Below are 18332 nucleotides of genomic sequence, written 5' to 3'. Positions count from 1 at the left end.
GGGAGGGAATTCCTGCCTGGGAGGGAGGGGAGCCCCTGAGCAGCTGGGGCTGCCCCTGGATCCCTGGCAGTGCCCAAGGCCAGGCTGGATGGGCTTGGAGCAGCCTGGGATAGTGGAAGGTGTCCCTGCCATGGCAGGGGGTGGGAATGGATGAGGTCTGAGGTCCCTTCCATCCCAAACCATTCCATGATTCTGTGTCTAACAAAGAAAATGGTACAAATGGCTTTAGAAGGCGACCAAGAGCCAAAGCCCTCAGGAGTCACTGAACACAGTCCCCGGGTGTTGCGTGAGCCCTGCTTTGCTCCTGGGCACAAAACTCTTCAATTTATTTATTTATTTCCAGTGCTGATGCCCCTAAAGCCATTCCCACAGCAGTGAAGGCAGCAGGCAGTCCTGACAGCAGCAGTGTTCCTGCCTCAGGGAATTCTCCAGACACCTCCTCCGTGTGCTGGCTGAAACCACCTCCATCCCTGCCTGTCCTCCAACCTGCCAGAACCAGCAGAGCCCCTCGAGAGAAACACAACCCTATTTTCAGCAGTTCAACTTCCTATCTCATCTCTAATCTTAACTTTGCAAAATACTGTGAGAACAGCGCAGGAAGTGGAAAATAAGTGCAGGTGCTGTGGGTGTAAAGGGCAACCAGCATCAACCACAGGCTGCTCTCTTCCACCTGTTTTTACAGCTCTCAGAATAAGGTTTAAAATGATAAAGCAGTTTTTCTTCTTTTTTAATTTATTCTCTCTTCCCAGCATGGCAGAGAAAAGTTTCCTCCTCTGCCAGCAAAGAGGAGTTTCCTTCTAATCAGAATATCCCTAAGACTGCATCCCTTGGTCCAGTTCAGTGTTTACTGCTCTTCTTTTGCTCCTCTCTTTACTGCTTTTACTCTTTTGCTATTCACCACATATTGATGCACCAACATTCCAGCCCATCACTCACTTGTGGAAGAAGTTATCAATTAAAACACAGTTAAATTAGAAATTAAAAAAATAATGTGGTTTCCTTATGTAGATTTTGCTTTGGAAAAGATTGAAATTAAACACTGCAATGTTCCTGTGTCCTGCAATATTCCTGGAGTCTTGCAATGTTCCTGGAGCCCTGCAGTATTCCTGTGTCCTGCAGTATTCCTGTGTCCTGCAATATTCCTGTGTCCTGCAATATTCCTGTGTCCTGCAATGTTCCTGAAGCCCTGCAATACTCCTGTGTCCTGCAATGTTTCTGTGCCCTGCAGTGCCCAAGGCTGGCTCGAGCAGCATCAGGGGCAGATTAGCAAGGAATTAATAATGAAAGCAGTTCCTGAGCTCAAATATGCCCAGCTATTTTTACAGCTATTTTTACAGTGTCTAGACATGCAGCACCAGCTCATTCCTTATGGCTGGCTCTCAGCAGAGGAACAGAGTGAGGAGTGCATCCTGTGCAAGGACCTTCCCTTTAAACCAACACTCCAAATTCTCCTCTTGCAGGAATCTGAGCTGCAGAAGGGATGAGCAGGAGAGAGGGAGCAGTGCCTCTGCTCTTGGCAATGAACTTTTACTTAATTAAACCGTGGGCCAACTTTAATTTCAAGCCAAGCCAGACTGTCAGCTCCCTGGGAGAGCTCAAAGTCAGCACTCACTTCCTGCCCATCACCAGAGCAAAGTGCTGAGCTGGTTTGTGAGCAGCTCCTGGGCAGGGCAGGGTGGAAACAGCCTCGGAGCAGGGCTGGGTTCAAGGCTGAAACCTGGGACTCTGACATTTGGAGAGGCTTTTCTGATCCAGATGAGGCCTTCAGCACTGGAATGTAACTCCAGGACTGGTGTTGAGGCAGAGTTCAGTAAATCTGGGGATGGAGAATCCAAATGCCCCAATGCACCTCACATGGATCATTTCTTGGCATCTGGGAATCCCACGAATCGGAAGAGACCTAAAAAACATCTCATCCCCCCCTGCCATGGGCAAGGACACCTTCCACTATCCCAGGGTGCTTCAAACCCTGTCCAGCCTGGCCTGGGACACTTCCAGGGCAGCCACAGCTTCTCTGTGACTTCTTTCATTCAGTTGATGTGAGCAAAGTGAAGCTGAGGAAGAGGAAATCACTGTAGGAGAAGCAAAAAAAAAACAACTGTGAAACCCCCAGGGTTCTGTGTGCAGGAACCAGAGGAAAAACCTTTCACACAGGACAATGTGCAGAGGGCTGTTCTCTGTGTCAGCTCAGGGCAAACACCACAAACAGGGGCAGCTGCACTCCAGTTCCTCAGCTCACTCCCATCAGCAACTGGGAGGGGAAGGGATGTGTTTTAGGGGGAGCAGCAGTTGGGAGGGGATGTGTTTTAGGGGGATCAGGAGCTGGGAGGGGATGTGTTTTTGGGGGATCAGGAGCTGGGAGGGGATGTGTTTTAGGGGGATCAGCAGTTGGGAGGGGATGTGTTTTAGGGGGAGCAGCAGTTGGGAGGGGATGTGTTTTAGGGGGAGCAGCAGTTGGGAGGGGATGTGTTTTAGGGGGATCAGCAGTTGGGAAAGGGTGTGTTTTAGGGGGAGCAGTCTGTTCTCCAGGACAGTTCCAGTTGTGGTTGGGTTAGTGGGACCTGGATGGCTCACAGGAATGACCCAGCAGCATTTTAAGAGATCACAACTCAGTAAAAAATTCCATGTGAGAAATGTAACACAGCTGAGCTCTGCAGAAGAACAGGCTGCCCAGAGAAGCTGTCACTGCCCTGGTACCTCTGCACTCTGCACTCCCATCCCAACATCCCACAAAGATCCCACACAAAGCCACATCCAAGCCCATTTCCACTGCCTCTGTCCCAGAAACCAGGTGTGGCTTTCAAAACTAAGAGCAAGTTTGAGTTGCCCTGTCCAAACCCCTGCAGAGCCTCTGCTCCATCAGCAGGAATTCAGGACTCCAGGAGAGGGGCAGGATCTCTGACCAGGAGCTGGGAGAGCAGTGGCTGTGCTCTGGTGAGGGGATTGGATGGCCTGCAGGGTCAGGAGCAGGGCTCACATGCCTGCACACTCCCCTTTCCCTTTCCACACACTCCCTGTGCAGGGAGGGAGGCCTCTCCAAAGCCAGACTTTGTCCCTCTGGGAGCTGCAGCTCCACGGATGATGTAATTTGCTAATGAACAGATTTGTTGTCCCCTCCACGTCATTCCTGCCCTGTCACCCTGCCAAAGACCAAAACAAACCCAGGGCAGGAGATAGCCAGGATGAAAGTCTGCAGCACTTGGTGCCTCACGAGTGCAGGGCCGTGTGAGCATCACCAGGGAGTGATAATGGATGGAGCCAGCTCTGCACAGGGATCAGCACAGCAGGAATCAGCAGAATTCCACAAAGCAGGAGTTCTTCAGCCTCTCCTCTGTACTTACTGGTGGGCATTGTGCAAGTTTATCAGCTGCCACCAACTGGACGTTCAAGTGTTTGCTTTGTGACTTCCCTCTGGACTTGATCAGTCGCTGCAGAACCTGCCAGGAGGAAAGGGCAAAAGGTGAGTTTCAGGATCATTTATCTCCCTAAAGCTCAGCCTGACATTCCCCTGAGGGATTACCAAGGGCAGAAGCTCTCCATAAAACACTGCCCTTGAATATCCCAAACCTTTCTGATAACCCTTCTGAGAACTGGGAACATTTCCCTCTGGATCATGTTTGAGCCCTTGAAAAATTTCAAATGCATTTCTGCTTTATCCCACTTTAAGTCCTAAGTTATTTGTGACAATAGAGAAGCATGAAAATTCTATTTATAGAGAATTATCTGGATTGCTGGATGGACTGTAGCACACCAGCAGTGCATTATGACACTTTTTCTCCTTTTCAGGTGCAGATTCCACACTGCCCATACCCACCCTGCCCTCCAGCTCCCTCCTGGATCTTAAGGTGAGGAATTACCTTTGGAGAGGACACCTTCACATGGACAATAATTGGTGCTAGAGATGTCTTGATAAGCTGTGCAGGGTGATTTATAGTGTCTGCATCCAGGACAACCAGCTGTAAGGACCTGGCCAGCTCAAAGATTCTTTCAATCTCACTCTGCACTTCAGCTGCAAAGGAAAACAAAGCAGGTTTGTTCAGAAACCACTGAACCCCTGAGCACTGGGATAAAAATGTGCTCACCCACTTACTGTCACAGACTTCACCTGTGAATTGATGGCATTGCCATAAAATAACCTGTTACCTGTACCTCTAGTGCAGGCACTCACTAAGGATGGCAGAGATTTGGAATTTGTTCTTTTTTTTTACCAAACCCAACTCCTCTTAGATCCTGGGAAGGTGTCCCAGAGAGCAGGATGTTGGAATGCACGTGACACCCAGAAATTTCCACCCTTGTGCAAGAAAGAACCACACAATCACAGAACTATCAAGGCTGGAAAAGACTTCCAGGATCATGGAGTCCAAATAAAAATTCCTCAGGCCACTGCTCCCCAGCAGTCCTGACACTGAGGGGAGCAGGACCCAAAGTCTCACAGCCAGACAGCAAAATTCAGCTGTAACTGCTCAAAATTAAACACACAACTGCTCCCAGGGTCAGGAATGACATTTCCTTGGCTGGACAAGTGAAAGCTCTTTGGCTCCTTGTGATGTGGAATTAAAAGCACAGGGCTGGGAAGGAGGAGGAGCTGAGAGGCCAGCTCAGGATTATGCAGGAAAATGCTGTAGACACATTTAAATCTGCACCACGGCTGTGATCTCAGGAATGGCTGGAGCTGAGCCAGCAGAGGGTCAGGTTGGATTTCAGGGCAAGGCTCTTCCCCCAGAGGGTGCTGGCACTGCCCAGGCTCCCCAGGGAATGGCACATTCCCAAGAGCTCCAGGAGGGTTTGGACAGCGCTCCCAGGGGTGCCCAGGGTGGGGTTTTGGGGTGTCTGTGAGGGCCAGGAGCTGGATCCATGATCCTGTGGGTCCCTTCCAGCCCAGACTGGAAGGCTGGATTGGTGGCCTGCCCCCCTGGTGTAAGCCCAGCCTGAGTGCACCTGTGCCAGGGCCTTACCTAGGCTGGACCTGGTGTTGGAGCGCTCGATGATGGCCCTCTTGCTGGGGTTATTGAGCACAGACCTCTTGGCCAGGGAGATGTCAGCTGTCACTCTGGTGATGGATATCCTGGCAGGAGAGCACAGCACACACAAACACAGGAGTGGGATTTCCACAGGCACAGCCCATTCCAAAGGGCAGACACAACCAAACAGGCTCAGGCATGTTTCCAGATGAGTTATGGCATCATTAAAGAACAAACGAACAGAAGTGCTGGGTGACTGGGATGTATTTCCTATTCCCTGAGCCCTGGGATGGAGTTCCTGCTATTCTCCTTAGTGCATTAATTAACTTTCCTCCTCCCAGCTCACTCATCTCCTGCATGAATTTACACAGTGCCATAAATGCTGTGGGTTATGTGAGGCTTGGGGCACCCAGAACAAGGGAGCTGCAATGTAGCAGCACTTCCTCTTCCTCAGAGTTACACCAGGAGTAAACCCAGCCCAGCTGACAGGGAGCTGTGCCAGGGGCTGGCATGAGCAGGAGAAAAGGAAGTGGAGCTCTCTGGGCTGCCTGAACTCAAGTTTGACTTCACTGCACCTCTTTAACCTAAGGCAGGTGATCTATTTACTTCATCTGTCAGCAGACACAAAATGTTACAAAGCAAAGACCACACAATCCCCTCGTGTCAAATCCATTTAGGAGGCCTGGGATGAGCCAAGGAGCCAGGAAAAATGGAAGGAAAGCAAGCTGGGAATGACCAGCAGCTCTTGCACAGAACCTAAGATTTACGCAGCTCTAAGTGGAATTTTCAGCTTCAGAGTTAAAAAGAAGTGCAGTTCTTTTTCTGTACAATACATAAATAAATGCATACAGTGGAGGCCAAAGGTAAAAATGAGTGTAAAACAGCAGTGAATGGACTGTGGGTCTTGGGCTCACTGGCCAGCAGGGGAGGCTGCAGTTACAAAGGAAGGAGCTGGCAAAGCCAAGGGAATTCAGAGGCAGGGAAGGAGTCAGGTCTCTCTGATGCCTCTGGAAAGGCTCTTCCTTGGACACTCAGCTCCTTCCTTGGTAACGTGGACCTCTCCCAGAACTGCAGAAGAGGTGGAAAGAAAGAAAGAAGAAAGAAAAGGGAGGGAGGAGAAAGACCACAAAGCCATGAAAGTTGGCAGGACCATGAAGCAGCTTTTTCCTGAGTTCCTCAGAGCTAAAATCAATGGTGTCAGGCTGCTGGTGGCACTGAGCTCTCCACTGCTGAAATTTCATACTCCCACCTGATCCAGCTGCCAATACTGCTGATGGAATTAGGACTTCCAGAAATCACTTGAGCTGAGCAGCTCAGGACAGGCCAGGGGAGGAGAGACTTTGCACAGAAGTTGATCATTAAATGTTCTCTCTGAGCTGTTGAGGGATCAGTTCAGCACTGCCACCTCCTCACTCCTAAAATCCATAAATCCTGCTCCAGCTCTTCTACAGAACATCATTTTCCCTGCCCTGGTGCTTTGGGTACTTCAAACCTGACTTAGTGTTATGTGTCACCAGAACAGCCTCTTTTCCCACTTGGAATATCCTGAACTAACTGGGAAGGGCAGAACATCCCAAACAGGCAGCAGACACCTACAAGGACTGAGGTGATGCCATGGACCAAGCCAGTGCTCCCAGCAAGGAAATCCAAATGATCCTCTACAGCTCACCAGGAAATGCTGCTCCAGCTGAAGATGAAGCCTCCTTACAATTCTTTTTCTGTGCTTTATTCCTCAGCATTTCCTTCTTCCAACCACCCTTTTCAGTATTTTTCCTACTTAAGGCAGTCAAAATAAAATCTCATATAAGGAATATTTTAGAACTGATTTTTCTTAGGTTTTGGGAAGACACTGAGACAGAATTCTTGTGTTAAACTAAGAAATCCTAGCCCAGCCATGGCAGAAATGCAGACATGTGCACCCCTAGTAACACATGAGCTGTGTCCCACTCTTCAGTGGTGACACAAAGCCAGAAAATCAGCTTTGATCATGCAGCAAACCCTCTGGCATTAAAAAAAAAATAAAATAATTGACTGAAATGTTAGTAACACATGGGTAAAGCAGCATGAGAAGGACAGAGTTTCTCACCTCCCATCAAACCTGTGCTTCAGGAAGTCAAAGAGAGCTTTCTGCATCATGTCTGTCACCTTGGCAGAGGGGAGGAGATTGAGCAGGGGGATGGACAGGGAGAGAAAGAAGCCAAAAGGAAGGAAAGAGGTGAGTAGAAGGCAGGGATACAGCCAACAATCCACACCCTTGCTGGGCAGAACCATCCCAGTGCCACGTCCTGCCACAGCACTTGGCAGTGAATCCCTGCAAGTTTCCTGACTCAGAGCTGCCCCTGTGTGTGCTCCTGTCCTGAGCTGCACTGAGCTCTCCTCACCCCCTTCCCCACCCATCCCAAAGCTGCACAGCAGGGCACAGCCATGGGGGATGTTTGCTGGGCACAGCACTTGGGCTTTTCCTACCCAGCACTGTCCCAGTGGCCTTCAGACCTCAGGGCTGAGATCTGGCCTGCTGGGGACTGCTCTCACAGAGGGATGACAGCAAAAACATGGCATCTTCCCCCTGCTGGGGCTGGGAACAGCTGAGCTGCCCAGCCCCAAGGGCTGCCACCTCTGCCACCTGATTTACTGAGCAGCTCCCTGTCCTTTGCAGGACAGCTCAGGCTGACAATTATTATCTGCCAGGCCAGGCAGGAGCTTCATCAAAGCCCCCAGGCCTCTCTGCCATTTATTTCCCTCCTTCCAACTGATTCCCTCAGCATTTAGGCAGGAAAAAACAGTCAAAATAAATTCCCCCAAGTAAGATCAAGTATTTTTGAAATTAATATTCAGTGTTACCATTTCTACACATCTGTATGTTCAAGGTGTTGTGTCTGGTGTTGTTTTATTCAAAAAGAGAGACAGGGTGGCAGATTTGAAGAGGTTTTTATGAACAAACAACCTCTCTCCCCTCCAAACTCAAGAGGTAAATTGATCTGTGGTGCAGCACAGAGGGAATTTACTCCTGTCAAAAAACTTCCCCATCAAATTAAAAGGCAGAGAGCAGAACATGAAGTACCTGCTCTGCTGAGCTGCACCTTCAGTCACTCTCACATAAAAACAATGCCAGAACACTGCATTATGCCAGGGCTGTCACCTCCCAAAAAGAACCATTCCCATATGTTTAATAATATCCTATAAATTACTGGCAACATTAATTAAGCTTAATGAAGTATATCTTTGATTTTATGTTCATTTCGTTCCTGGTTCAGCACTTCCCAGATGGTTGAGCTCCCTGAATTGCCCTGCTAAAAGTCTCTGCTTGTTTTAGCACATGGGAAATGCTCACTTGAACCTGCAGCAGCCTAGAAAAGGCTGTCCTGGTTATCTGAGCACATTATCCTGCCCACTCCCACCTGGGCAATCTTTTAGGAGGGTTAAAGGTTTCTTTGCAAAATATTTGAATTTATTAATAAAGTGAAAAAAGCAGACAACAAGGAAGCTCCTTCAAATGTTTTGCTAATGAAGTTCAAAGCATGGGCTGGTTTGATGAACATTTTTCATGTGCAGAGTCCAGCTCATTAATTTGACTTCTTCTAGCAGACACAAATTCTCTTTTTTACTTGATTTAATCAGGAATGAGTGCACTGAAAAGAATGGATTTGTACAGAGCTTAAAACAGTACAAGTCAGAAGTAACTCTTAGCTCTTACAGAACATTTTGGTAATTATTTAAGCTAAATCACTTGAAATTATCATAAACCACTTGCACTGAGCCACACACAGAATTACTGAGGATGATCAGAGATCATGAAAGTTGAATTAATTACAAACACCTCAGTCCATACCTCATAGCCTTTGAGTGATGGGCCCACCAACACCACAGGTCTCATTGATGGCACCACATCATAGGGGGGAATATGTTCTGTCTAGAGGGAAAAAACAACCCTTCAGATCAACAGGCAAACAACCTCCACAGGGAAATCCTGGCAATTGTGAATTAGGAGGAAATAAAACGGAAACAAAAGCATTACTTACCACTTTTTGTTTCTGTTTTGCTAGAAGACCAAATGAGAACTTGGTTAAAACACACACAGGCAACCAGAAATCCCTTTGCCAAAGCATTTTGATTTCTGTCTGAGCACCTCCCTCTGCTCAGGTCTGACCAAACTGGGCAATCTGTGCATTAAACTGGGTATTCTATACATTAAACTGGGCAATCTGTGCAATTAACTGGGCATTCTATATATTAAACTGGGCAATCTGTGCATTAAACTGGGTATTCTATACATTAAACTGGGCAATCTGTGCAATTAACTGGGCATTCTATATATTAAACTGGGTAATCTGTGCATTAAACTGGGTATTCTATACATTAAACTGGGCAATCTGTGCAATTAACTGGGCATTCTATATATTAAACTGGGTAATCTGTGCATTAAACTGGGTATTCTATACATTAAACTGGGCAATCTGTGCAATTAACTGGGCATTCTATATATTAAACTGGGTAATCTGTGCATTAAACTGGGTATTCTATACATTAAACTGGGCAATCTGTGCAATTAACTGGGTATTCTATACATTAAACTGGGCAATCTGTGCAATTAACTGGGTATTCTATACATTAAACTGGGCAATCTGTGCAATTAACTGGGCATTCTATATATTAAACTGGGTAATCTGTGCATTAAACTGGGTATTCTATACATTAAACTGGGCAATCTATGTATTAAACTGGCCAACCTGTGCATTTAACTGGGCATTCTGCATTAAACTGGGCATTCTGTGCATTTAACTGGGCATTCTGTGCATTAAACTGGGTATTCTATACATTAAACTGGCCAACCTGTGCATTAAACTGTCTGTGCATTACACTGGGGCAGCTGCCACTGTTCCCAAGGATTTTTCCCAGCCCTCAGCAACTCCTGCAGGCTGGGAAGAGGTGTCCTCCTGCCCTGTGCACACAAACACTTTGCTGGAAAACATCTCAGTAACTCAGCAAAGTGGACAACCTGCATTTCTCATGTAGGGCTTTCAAAGAGAATTATTAGCAAGGGTTTCCTTGAATCAATCCTGTCTTACCTGTGGCTGTAGGTGTGGCTCGAAATGTGCCAGAAACCATCTCTCCAAGGCTTGAAGAAGAATTCCCACTGGATTTCCTGCAGCAGCAGAAAGACCCCCATTAACACCAGGCACCCTGAAATGTGGGAGGTTTTGGGGAGGAATTGTCCCATGAGGAATCACAAGGTCACACCAACATAAAGGACTCTAACTATAAAAGCTAAGTATTAACTGTTTTATCATTATAATATGGAATTTTATCATACAAATCCAGCAGCATCTCACTGAACTCAATAATTTCTCTGTATATTGAGACCCACTGGCTGCCCCTGAAGTTGTGTTAAAAATTATAGAAGAAATTTGGATGCTGTTCAACCATTGTGAAAGCATTTCCCAGGTCTGTCTCCCAGACCTTTTTCCAAGGATTTGCAGTCTCCAGGTCTGGCAGGGTGAAGACTCAAAAACCTCAGGCTGGAACATGAAGAATAAAGGATGGCAAAGCTGATAGTACAAAGTCTGGTTTGGGCCAAAATGGAGAGAAAAGATAAAAAGGAAGAAAAAAAACCACAATCGAAGAAAGCTGGAAAAAATCTGGGAGACTTTGAGTCCCAGCTGACTTAAGGCCATGGGCCTTACACAAAACTCTCAGAAATTCCTGTCATTATCCCTCACTGCTCTTTCCCAAAGTCAAACCCATTTTTGTTTCTCATCACCAACATCTCCCGCTCTCCGCAAATCCGCACGTCCAGCGGGAATCCCAAACCCAACACTGCAAATGCCCTGCAATAAAGCAGCAGCAGGTGACCTTTGGAAATGCTGCCCGGGCTGAGGAAGGCTTGGAGGTGGTTTGCAAAGGCCAGGCTGTGCTCACCCTCCGTGGAAGCGGCCCCTCTTCTGCTCCTGCTGGATGCGGATGTTCTCCAGGCGCAGCGGGCTCGGGATGAAGCCGATCTCGCAGCCCTCCTTCACCAGCCTCCCTATCCACCAGTCGTTGTTGTATTTCTGCAACACAGACAGGGTCCTGCCCGCTCCAGCTCCCCAGTTCCCTCCCTTTGTTACCTCCTCATGGAGGTGACAAACTGTTACAGCTGTTACAGCAGTCCAGGGACATGGGTGACAGAGCCTGTGCCCACAGCTCTCAGCTCCCGCTGCAGCCAAGCCTGAAGACCCTTTGGTTTTGGTTCCATTGCATTGTACACTTTTCTTTGCTGAGCATCTTCATGCATAAGAACCAATCTATACCTTTACTTTCCCTACAGCCTATCCTGACTACTGTCATTAACATATTATGGTCAATACTATCCAATCACATGAGTTAGTATGTCACAGTTTAAGCTTAAAGTTGTTTTCAGTTTTCTTGCAGTGGAAAATTCTTAAACCTTTTTTCTACTTGCCACATGGACATGTCTTGTTTGCCTGTGGTATCTTTCTGCTTGGTAAAAACATCCTTTTGTTTGTGGTCAGCTTATCCTTTGCTCTAAGTCATAAAGTCTCTTTCCAACTTGACATAGCCTTTACTTTCTTAGCTGTCCAGCAAGACTGGCTCAGCAAGCCTCAATTTACACATCTATTATTCTTCTATATCAAAACTTGCTTCCATCTCTATTTCATTCTCAGGTTCCACACTCAGAGATCTTCCTGCCAAGCACACATTATCTGTGAGACTTTCTTGTCAAACTTTGATCCTTCCCAACAGCTACCCACACTCCTTAGTTCCACTCTGGATAATGAACCAGGCTCATGTGTGAGAGCAGAGCACCGAGGCCACTTCCCCTCGTCCTGGCCCTTGCTGATTTAATTTCAAGCTTGATTTAATGAGCAGAACTCATTTCTTTGAGCTGAAGCCACCAAACAACCTCCCAGCAGCAAACATAAAAATAACACCTCCAGCTTCCCATCAAACATTGCTTGTCATATTTAATGGTCTAGACAAAAGATCACCACTTTCCCTTCCTCCTCTCCAGGTATTTGTAGGAATGTTATTAACAGGTTATGACAGATGACGAAAAATTCACCTTTAGGAAGAAACTTCAATATATACCTAAAGCATAATATTTTATCATTGACCTTTACTAACATATATTCTTCTGCTTTATTGAAAGTCTGGTCTGTCCCTAATGATGGCAAAATGAAAAGCAGGATCCTGGTAGATATTGGAGTGGAAAAGGATTTGTTGTAGCTGCTGCCAGCAGAGCTTTTGAAGAAAAGTATCTGAAAAGCCTCTCCTCTGTTCTGCTTCATTAGGCAGCTCGGTGTTCAAAAGAAACATTGCTTTTCACAACTGACTCTGGAGTCATTAAGAGCAGCACGAGTGAATGGGTTTTGTTTGCTGCCTCGAGGAAAAAGCCATCACAGGGATCTCATCTTCAAGATCATCCCTGCTCCTGGCTCCACATTTGCAGGCACTTCAGCTCCTGCAGGAACACAGAAACACTGAGGCCCTGCTGTCAAAGGTGCAGCAGTGCCTGGTAATGACTCTGAAACACAGAGACCCAGCCCTGAAAATAAATGGGTTTTTATCAACCCAGATATCTGAACATTAACCCAATCATAAATATGAACATGTAATAAAAGCTAAGGGAATGCAATCCTCATATGCTGAAAAACCCTCTTTATCCTCTTTTATATATTTAGGCAAGAGGTTCCATGATTTGATCATTCCAAGTAAGTATTTATTCCTCCTGCTGTTCTGACCTTGATTCACACAGTGGCAGTGAGCAAAGCTTTATTTGAAGTATGTTAAGCTACAGAACTACTTCCATTTGTGAACCAGACAAATCCTTCAGGATTCAGCATCCTGCTGTTGGAAATCAGTGACCTGAGAGGTTGTGGAGCCCCCATCCCTGGAAGTGTCTCAGGCCAGGCTGGACAGGGCTTGGAGCAGCCTGGGACAGTGGGAGGTGTCCCTGCCCAGGGCAGGGGTGGTGCTGGATGGGCTTTAAGGTCCCTTCCAACCCAAACCAGTCTGACTCTACAAAACCAGTCTCTGCAGAACCTGAGTTCCAAGGGCACTGCCTGCTCCATTTTGGCTCTAAAGGCACAGCCTGACCATGGGAATCTTTCTTCATGGACCTCTGAGTGATGCTTCTAGACATAGATCAGAATCAGCCCTCTGGAGAGGGACTGGGGACAAAGGATGGAGGGACAGGACCCAGGGAATGGCTTCCCACTGCCAGAGGGCAGGGATGGATGGGAGATTGGGAATTCCTGGCTGGGAGGGTGGGCAGGCCCTGGCACAGGTGCCCAGAGCAGCTGTGGCTGCCCCTGGATCCCTGGCAGTGTCCAAGGCCAGGCTGGACAGGGCCTGGAGCAGCCTGGGACAGTGGAAATGTCCCTGCCCATTTAAGGTCCCTTCCACCCCAAGCCAGTCTGGGTTATGCTGAGAGCACCTGAACACACGAATGCCAAGGCTGCAGTGAGGGACCCAGGATTTATCTGCATTAGGTCATCCCCTCCCCTCTGTTACTCTGTGTGTGTGGGAGGAGCACGTTCCCTCTCCTGGTTGCCATGCCCATGATTCCTTCTGCTCTGTCAGGAATTGTTGCCATTTCATCCTTTAAGCAGGCACACAATGTATAGTTTGGAGGAGACAGATGAGACATACAGGGCACAGCCTCAAAATAGCAGCTCCTCACTCACTGCCTCTGCTCCATCCTGCCAGAGGGTGACCTGACTTTGTACCCAGCTCAGCAACATTCCAAAACCTGGAATCACTGAAAAAACAAATCCTGCCAAGCCTTTCTGCAGCATGGGGAACCATTCCCCAAATCCTGCTGAGCTCCAGCTCCAGGCAGGCTGAGCTGACAAACACCAGCACCCAGATGGTTTCCAGCTCAGTGGCAGTGTGATCCTGGGTTTTTAGACCTCGGGAGACAACTCATGGAATGCCAAGACATGGATTTGGGACACTTGTCTGGAAAAATGTACAGGGCAGCATGACAGGAGCTTGGAGTGTGCAGCTCAATCAGTGCCCTGACAATAAAGGTGGCCAGGTCCAGGAAAACCAAGGTTAAAAACTGGGAAAAGGGAATTTACTGCCTTTCCCTCTCAGGGAGAGGGGATGTGAAGCAATTCCCTGTTCCAGCACCAGAGGAGGGGCAGCAGCAGGTGTTTTCCTCCTGAATGTGCTCTGTCTAAGGGAGATCAGTGCTCTGGAGTGATGATGAACACGTGTTCAAAGAAAGACACAGATGAGCACTGAACACCCCAAAATAAACCCAAAATGCAGAGATGAAAAAGTGCTTTTGCAAGCTGCAAGCCTCTGTACCAATCCACAGCACAACAGGGGGTTATGCAAATGTGGAGGGCTCACTTCAGATAAAAAAACTGCATAAAATATGCTCAGCATGCAATAAAATGCAATTTTCTCTACCAAAGCCATACTCAGGGCTCATTTATTCCATTTTCCCCCTTATTTTTGCATCTGTCCTCTTCAGGATTTTCTTTGCTTACTGCATTATCCTAAGTGTTACTTCCTCTCTGGAAGGAGCCTATCTGGTGTTTTTTGGAGGACCTGGCATGACCTGGTGCTGCTCCACAAAATCCTTAGTGCTCCACGGAATCCCTTTCTCCTGCACCAGCTCTGATCCACCACAAACTGCTTCTGATGAAAAGAATCTGAACCCACCCCTTTAAAGGGTATTATTCCTTCCTGAGTGATGGAATTCCAACATGTTGCTAACACCAAGTGTTCCAACAGGGCAGGATAAGCAGGAACTCCAGGAGGGATGAAGAACCAGCTCATCCTCACTGTGCCCTCCTGGATATGGCTCAGCTGTTCAAATCAAAGCCCCTGGCCTGTAGAAAGATTCCCTTTCCCACCCTCTTTTCCTGGGTTTTACCTCTTTAATGTGGAGGAAGTCCTTGGCATCAAAGGAGATGGCAGTGCTTGGGACAGGAACATCTTCATCCAGAGCCCCACAGTAACTCACGTTGGTCTTGACAGCAAATGCTACTGGTTTGGACTACAAACAGAAATAAAACCCATCAAAAACACTGGGAACTTCTCATCCATAAAAATGCAGCCCTAATAATTTCACCCAGGCCAGCAGAGCTCAGCTCCCTGGAGAATATCCCCATTTAGAGGAGAATTTGCACTAAATTCCCCAAACATCTTCTCTGCAGATACTTGGACTCAACTGCCAAAGTATTTCAAAAGAAAGTGTGAATTTTACCAGCAGGCAGAAGGCACCTCCATGACCTAGTGAGCAGAACACACCTTGGCCCTCTCAAGCTGGATGGCTGCTTGCTGCTCCCTTTCCTGGCGGATTGCTTCCCTGTCCTCTTCCAAAGAGACATCAGAGTCTGAGGGTCTGCTCGTGTACGAATCTGCTGAGCCCTGGAAGGAAAGCCAGCTCACTGAGAAAGCACAGGTAAGGAACAGAAACCCCCTCCCCAGTCCAATTTTAAAAATACTTTAAAAGTAATTGGTTTCTTTATTTTTTTTGGAGTGATTTTTACATAGACAAAAATGCTGAGAAAACCTCTCTCCTTCACTTTCTTACTGACACAGTAAAATCCAGCTCAGCTCTGGGCACTGTCCAGAAGTCTTTATAATACTCATATCCTGTTTGACAGCCTCAGACTCAGGATTGTCAAGGGTTAGGTCACATCAAATATAATTAAGGAATTATAAAGCTTGGTTTGAATCATCCCTCCCCATGAATATGCTCTGTTGTGTAAGAGCTTTGTTCCCATTCACACAGAGCTTTCTCCTGGGCTTCCAGGGGGGAAAAGTGGCAAAAATGACATTATTAAAGCTGCTCAACAGCTCTGTATTGATATGACATGAAAGCAGCATGTTCAGGCAGCAGCAGAGAGCATCAGCCTGCAAGGGGGGAAAGGAGGTGCTGCCACAGTTGGATTTTTGCCATTTTTTGGGCATTTTTCAGGATAATGAGGAGTGGATCCTCTCTTTATAGAGACCAGCCTGACTCCAGCATCCCACTGGGGCCAGTGTGTGGGGCTGGTGGAAAAACAGAGCTTTAACCTTGCAAAACAGAGAATATTTACTCCTGATCAATCTGTGGCTCTGTGTTCCAACAGAGCCTCTCTACAGCATTATATCCTTTTTTTAAAATTTTTTTCTTATATTGATTTATATCCTGCAGCACAGGCACTGTAAAATTCAATATTCTTACTGTCCATGTAAAGTATTCTTAAATACTGCTGTGAATGCATGGCCATCCCTGTGGATCCCTGTCCACTGCTGTGGATCCGTGGCCATCCCTGTGGATCCACATCCATCCCTGTGGATCCACATCCATCCCTGTGGATCCACATCCATCAGGATTCTGCTGGCTCAGAACCACTGAGGAGCCTGTGCTCTTTCCTTGCTCCATACTCCTTTGGGGAAAAGGCAGATTTCCTCCAGGCCAAGAACAGGATTTGCCAACAGGAGCTTCACCCACAGATGTGATTTTAAACACACCAAAAAATTCCTTCCAGGACACCCTGCACCCAGGGAGAGCTGGGAAGGGCTGGGAAAGGCTGGGAAGATGCAGAGTTCAGGGTCCTGAGCTGGAACAAGTGCAGCATCCCCAGGCTGAGCAGTGGCATCAGGAGCTGGCAGCAGCTCAGCTCTTCCCAGCTGGGAAGCTGCACATCCTGCTCTTCCTCCTGCTTCCTGTGGGATGGAGCAGAGAGCAGGGAACTCGGCAGCCACAGCCTGGGCCAGGCCTCACCCAGACACCTCTCAGTGCCTGAGCCCCCTTTCCATGGGGAAATTCCTGCTGTGCCCACCCTGAGCTGCCCTGGGCCAGCCTGAGGCCGTTCCCTCTGCTCCTGTCCCTGCTCCCTGGAGCAGAGCCCGACCCCCCCGGCTGTCCCCTCCTGGCAGGGAATTCCAGAGAGGGAAAAGATCCCTGGGGATCCTCCTTTGCTCCAGGCTGAGCCCATCCCAGCCCCCTCAGGGATTCTCCAGCCCCTTCCCAGCTCCCTCAGGGATTCTCCAGCCCCTTCCCAGCTCCCTCAGGAATTCTCCAGCCCCTTCCCAGCTCCCTCAGGGATTCTCCAGCCCCTTCCCAGCTCCCTCAGGGATTCTCCAGCCCCTTCCCAGCTCCCTCAGGGATTCTCCAGCCCCTTCCCAGCTCCCTCAGGGATTCTACAGCCCCTTCCCAGCTCCCTCAGGGATTCTCCAGCCCCTTCCCAGCTCCGTTCCCTTCCCTGGCCCCGCTCCAGCCCCTCAGGGTCCCTCTTGTCCCAGAGCTGTCCCCAGCCCTGGAGGTGCCCCAGCAGTGCCAGCACAGGGACGGGCACTGCCCTGGGGCTGTGTCACGCCGGGGCTGGCACAGCCCAGGGACCACCGGCCTCCTGCCCACCTGGGCACCCCTGGGGCACTGCTGGTCATTTACTCACTCAGGTCTGATGTGCTCCAGCCCAGCTCAGTGAGGGAATTTAACTGGAGCAGACCCCTGTGCTGGACCCACAGTGCCCATACTGGTTTGTACTGGTGCGTGTTGAACAGTGACTTATTTACTGCTGTCAGAAGAGAAGAGCCTGAGGCAGAGCAGCTGATGCTGCCAGGCCACCCCCGGCTGCTCTCTGTGCCAGGCTGAGCGGTGCCCGTGTGCCAAGTGCCAGGGATTGGTACAATCCCAGCCGCATGATCCCCGCTCTCCCAAGGCTCTCCCAAGAGCCAGTGCCTTATCTGGAAGATGCAGCCCCAGGACTGTGACTCACAGGGTGCTGAGCTGCAGCATCACACTGAAAATCAGGCACCACTCTGCAAATAGCAGCAAGAGGGGCAGAAAAGGAGCCAAACTCGTACTGAGTTTTGGGTTCTGTTTGAAATGTTTGATTGGAGATCAGAATTATTGCCAGAAATATTGTGGAATATTGTCAGAATATTTCCCAACAATCCAACACAAACACTGCTGTCTGCTCAGCACCAAGTGCAGTGAGTTCTGCTCTGACAGCTCCTACTTGCTGAAACTGCAGTAGGGAATGAGAGACACAGAAAGAGGAAAGCCATTTCCCCTCTTTTTTTGTACACCAAGATGTTCCTAAAAGAAGAATGTTTTAATGGGAAGGGTGGTCAGACACTGGCAGGGGCTGTCCAGGGAATGGTGGATTCTCCATCCCTGGAGGTGTCCAGGGAAGGACTGGATGTGGCTCTCAGTGCTCTGGGCTGGGGACAAGGGGAGAGCTTGGGCACAACTGGGACTTGATCTTGGAGGGCTTTTCCAACTTTGGTGATTCTGGGATTCTCTAGAAAGACCCTTTAACTTCTTTATTTTCCCACTGCTCAGAGCAGCAGACTGGCCATTTGGGGATATCATCTGTGCCCACAGTTTCACACGTAACATTTGAGGACCAATAATCAATC

General features: G+C 48.3%; 1 protein-coding gene and 1 long non-coding RNA gene across 9 annotated transcripts in view; one reads left to right on the top strand and one right to left on the bottom strand.

Annotated features, from left to right (window-relative positions):
• The window catches only part of CACNB4 (calcium voltage-gated channel auxiliary subunit beta 4), a 48857-nt gene that overhangs the window by 9943 nt on the left and 20582 nt on the right, over nucleotides 1–18332 (bottom strand). For 7 of the 8 annotated variants that reach the window (XR_009487288.1, XR_009487287.1, XR_009487289.1 and 4 more), the window contains exons 2-11: nucleotides 15225–15344; nucleotides 14848–14970; nucleotides 10878–11008; nucleotides 10028–10104; nucleotides 8981–9000; nucleotides 8791–8871; nucleotides 7048–7106; nucleotides 4956–5065; nucleotides 3858–4009; nucleotides 3342–3437 (exon numbers count right to left, since the gene is read on the bottom strand). Coding sequence is in view for 5 of the 8 variants with exons in the window: in XM_059852455.1 (XP_059708438.1) it covers nucleotides 3342–3437; nucleotides 3858–4009; nucleotides 4956–5065; nucleotides 7048–7106; nucleotides 8791–8871; nucleotides 8981–9000; nucleotides 10028–10104; nucleotides 10878–11008; nucleotides 14848–14970; nucleotides 15225–15344 (969 nt within the window). In the remaining 3 variants the exon portion in view is untranslated. Of the gene's footprint in view, nucleotides 1–3341; nucleotides 3438–3857; nucleotides 4010–4955; nucleotides 5066–7047; nucleotides 7107–8790; nucleotides 8872–8980; nucleotides 9001–10027; nucleotides 10105–10877; nucleotides 11009–14847; nucleotides 14971–15224; nucleotides 15345–18332 lie in introns of those variants that run through there. The other variant, XM_059852459.1, reaches the window with a different exon arrangement.
• Nucleotides 3323–6772, top strand: LOC132330330 (uncharacterized). Its single transcript, XR_009487290.1, has 2 exons — nucleotides 3323–3460; nucleotides 3787–6772. It is a non-coding gene; the product is annotated as an uncharacterized LOC132330330 (long non-coding RNA).

This window comes from Haemorhous mexicanus, chromosome 8, assembly GCF_027477595.1.
Source record: "Haemorhous mexicanus isolate bHaeMex1 chromosome 8, bHaeMex1.pri, whole genome shotgun sequence".
Classification (NCBI taxonomy): Eukaryota; Metazoa; Chordata; class Aves; order Passeriformes; family Fringillidae; genus Haemorhous; species Haemorhous mexicanus.
Note: the sequence above shows the minus strand (reverse complement) of the source record. Positions and strands in the feature narration are given on the sequence as shown.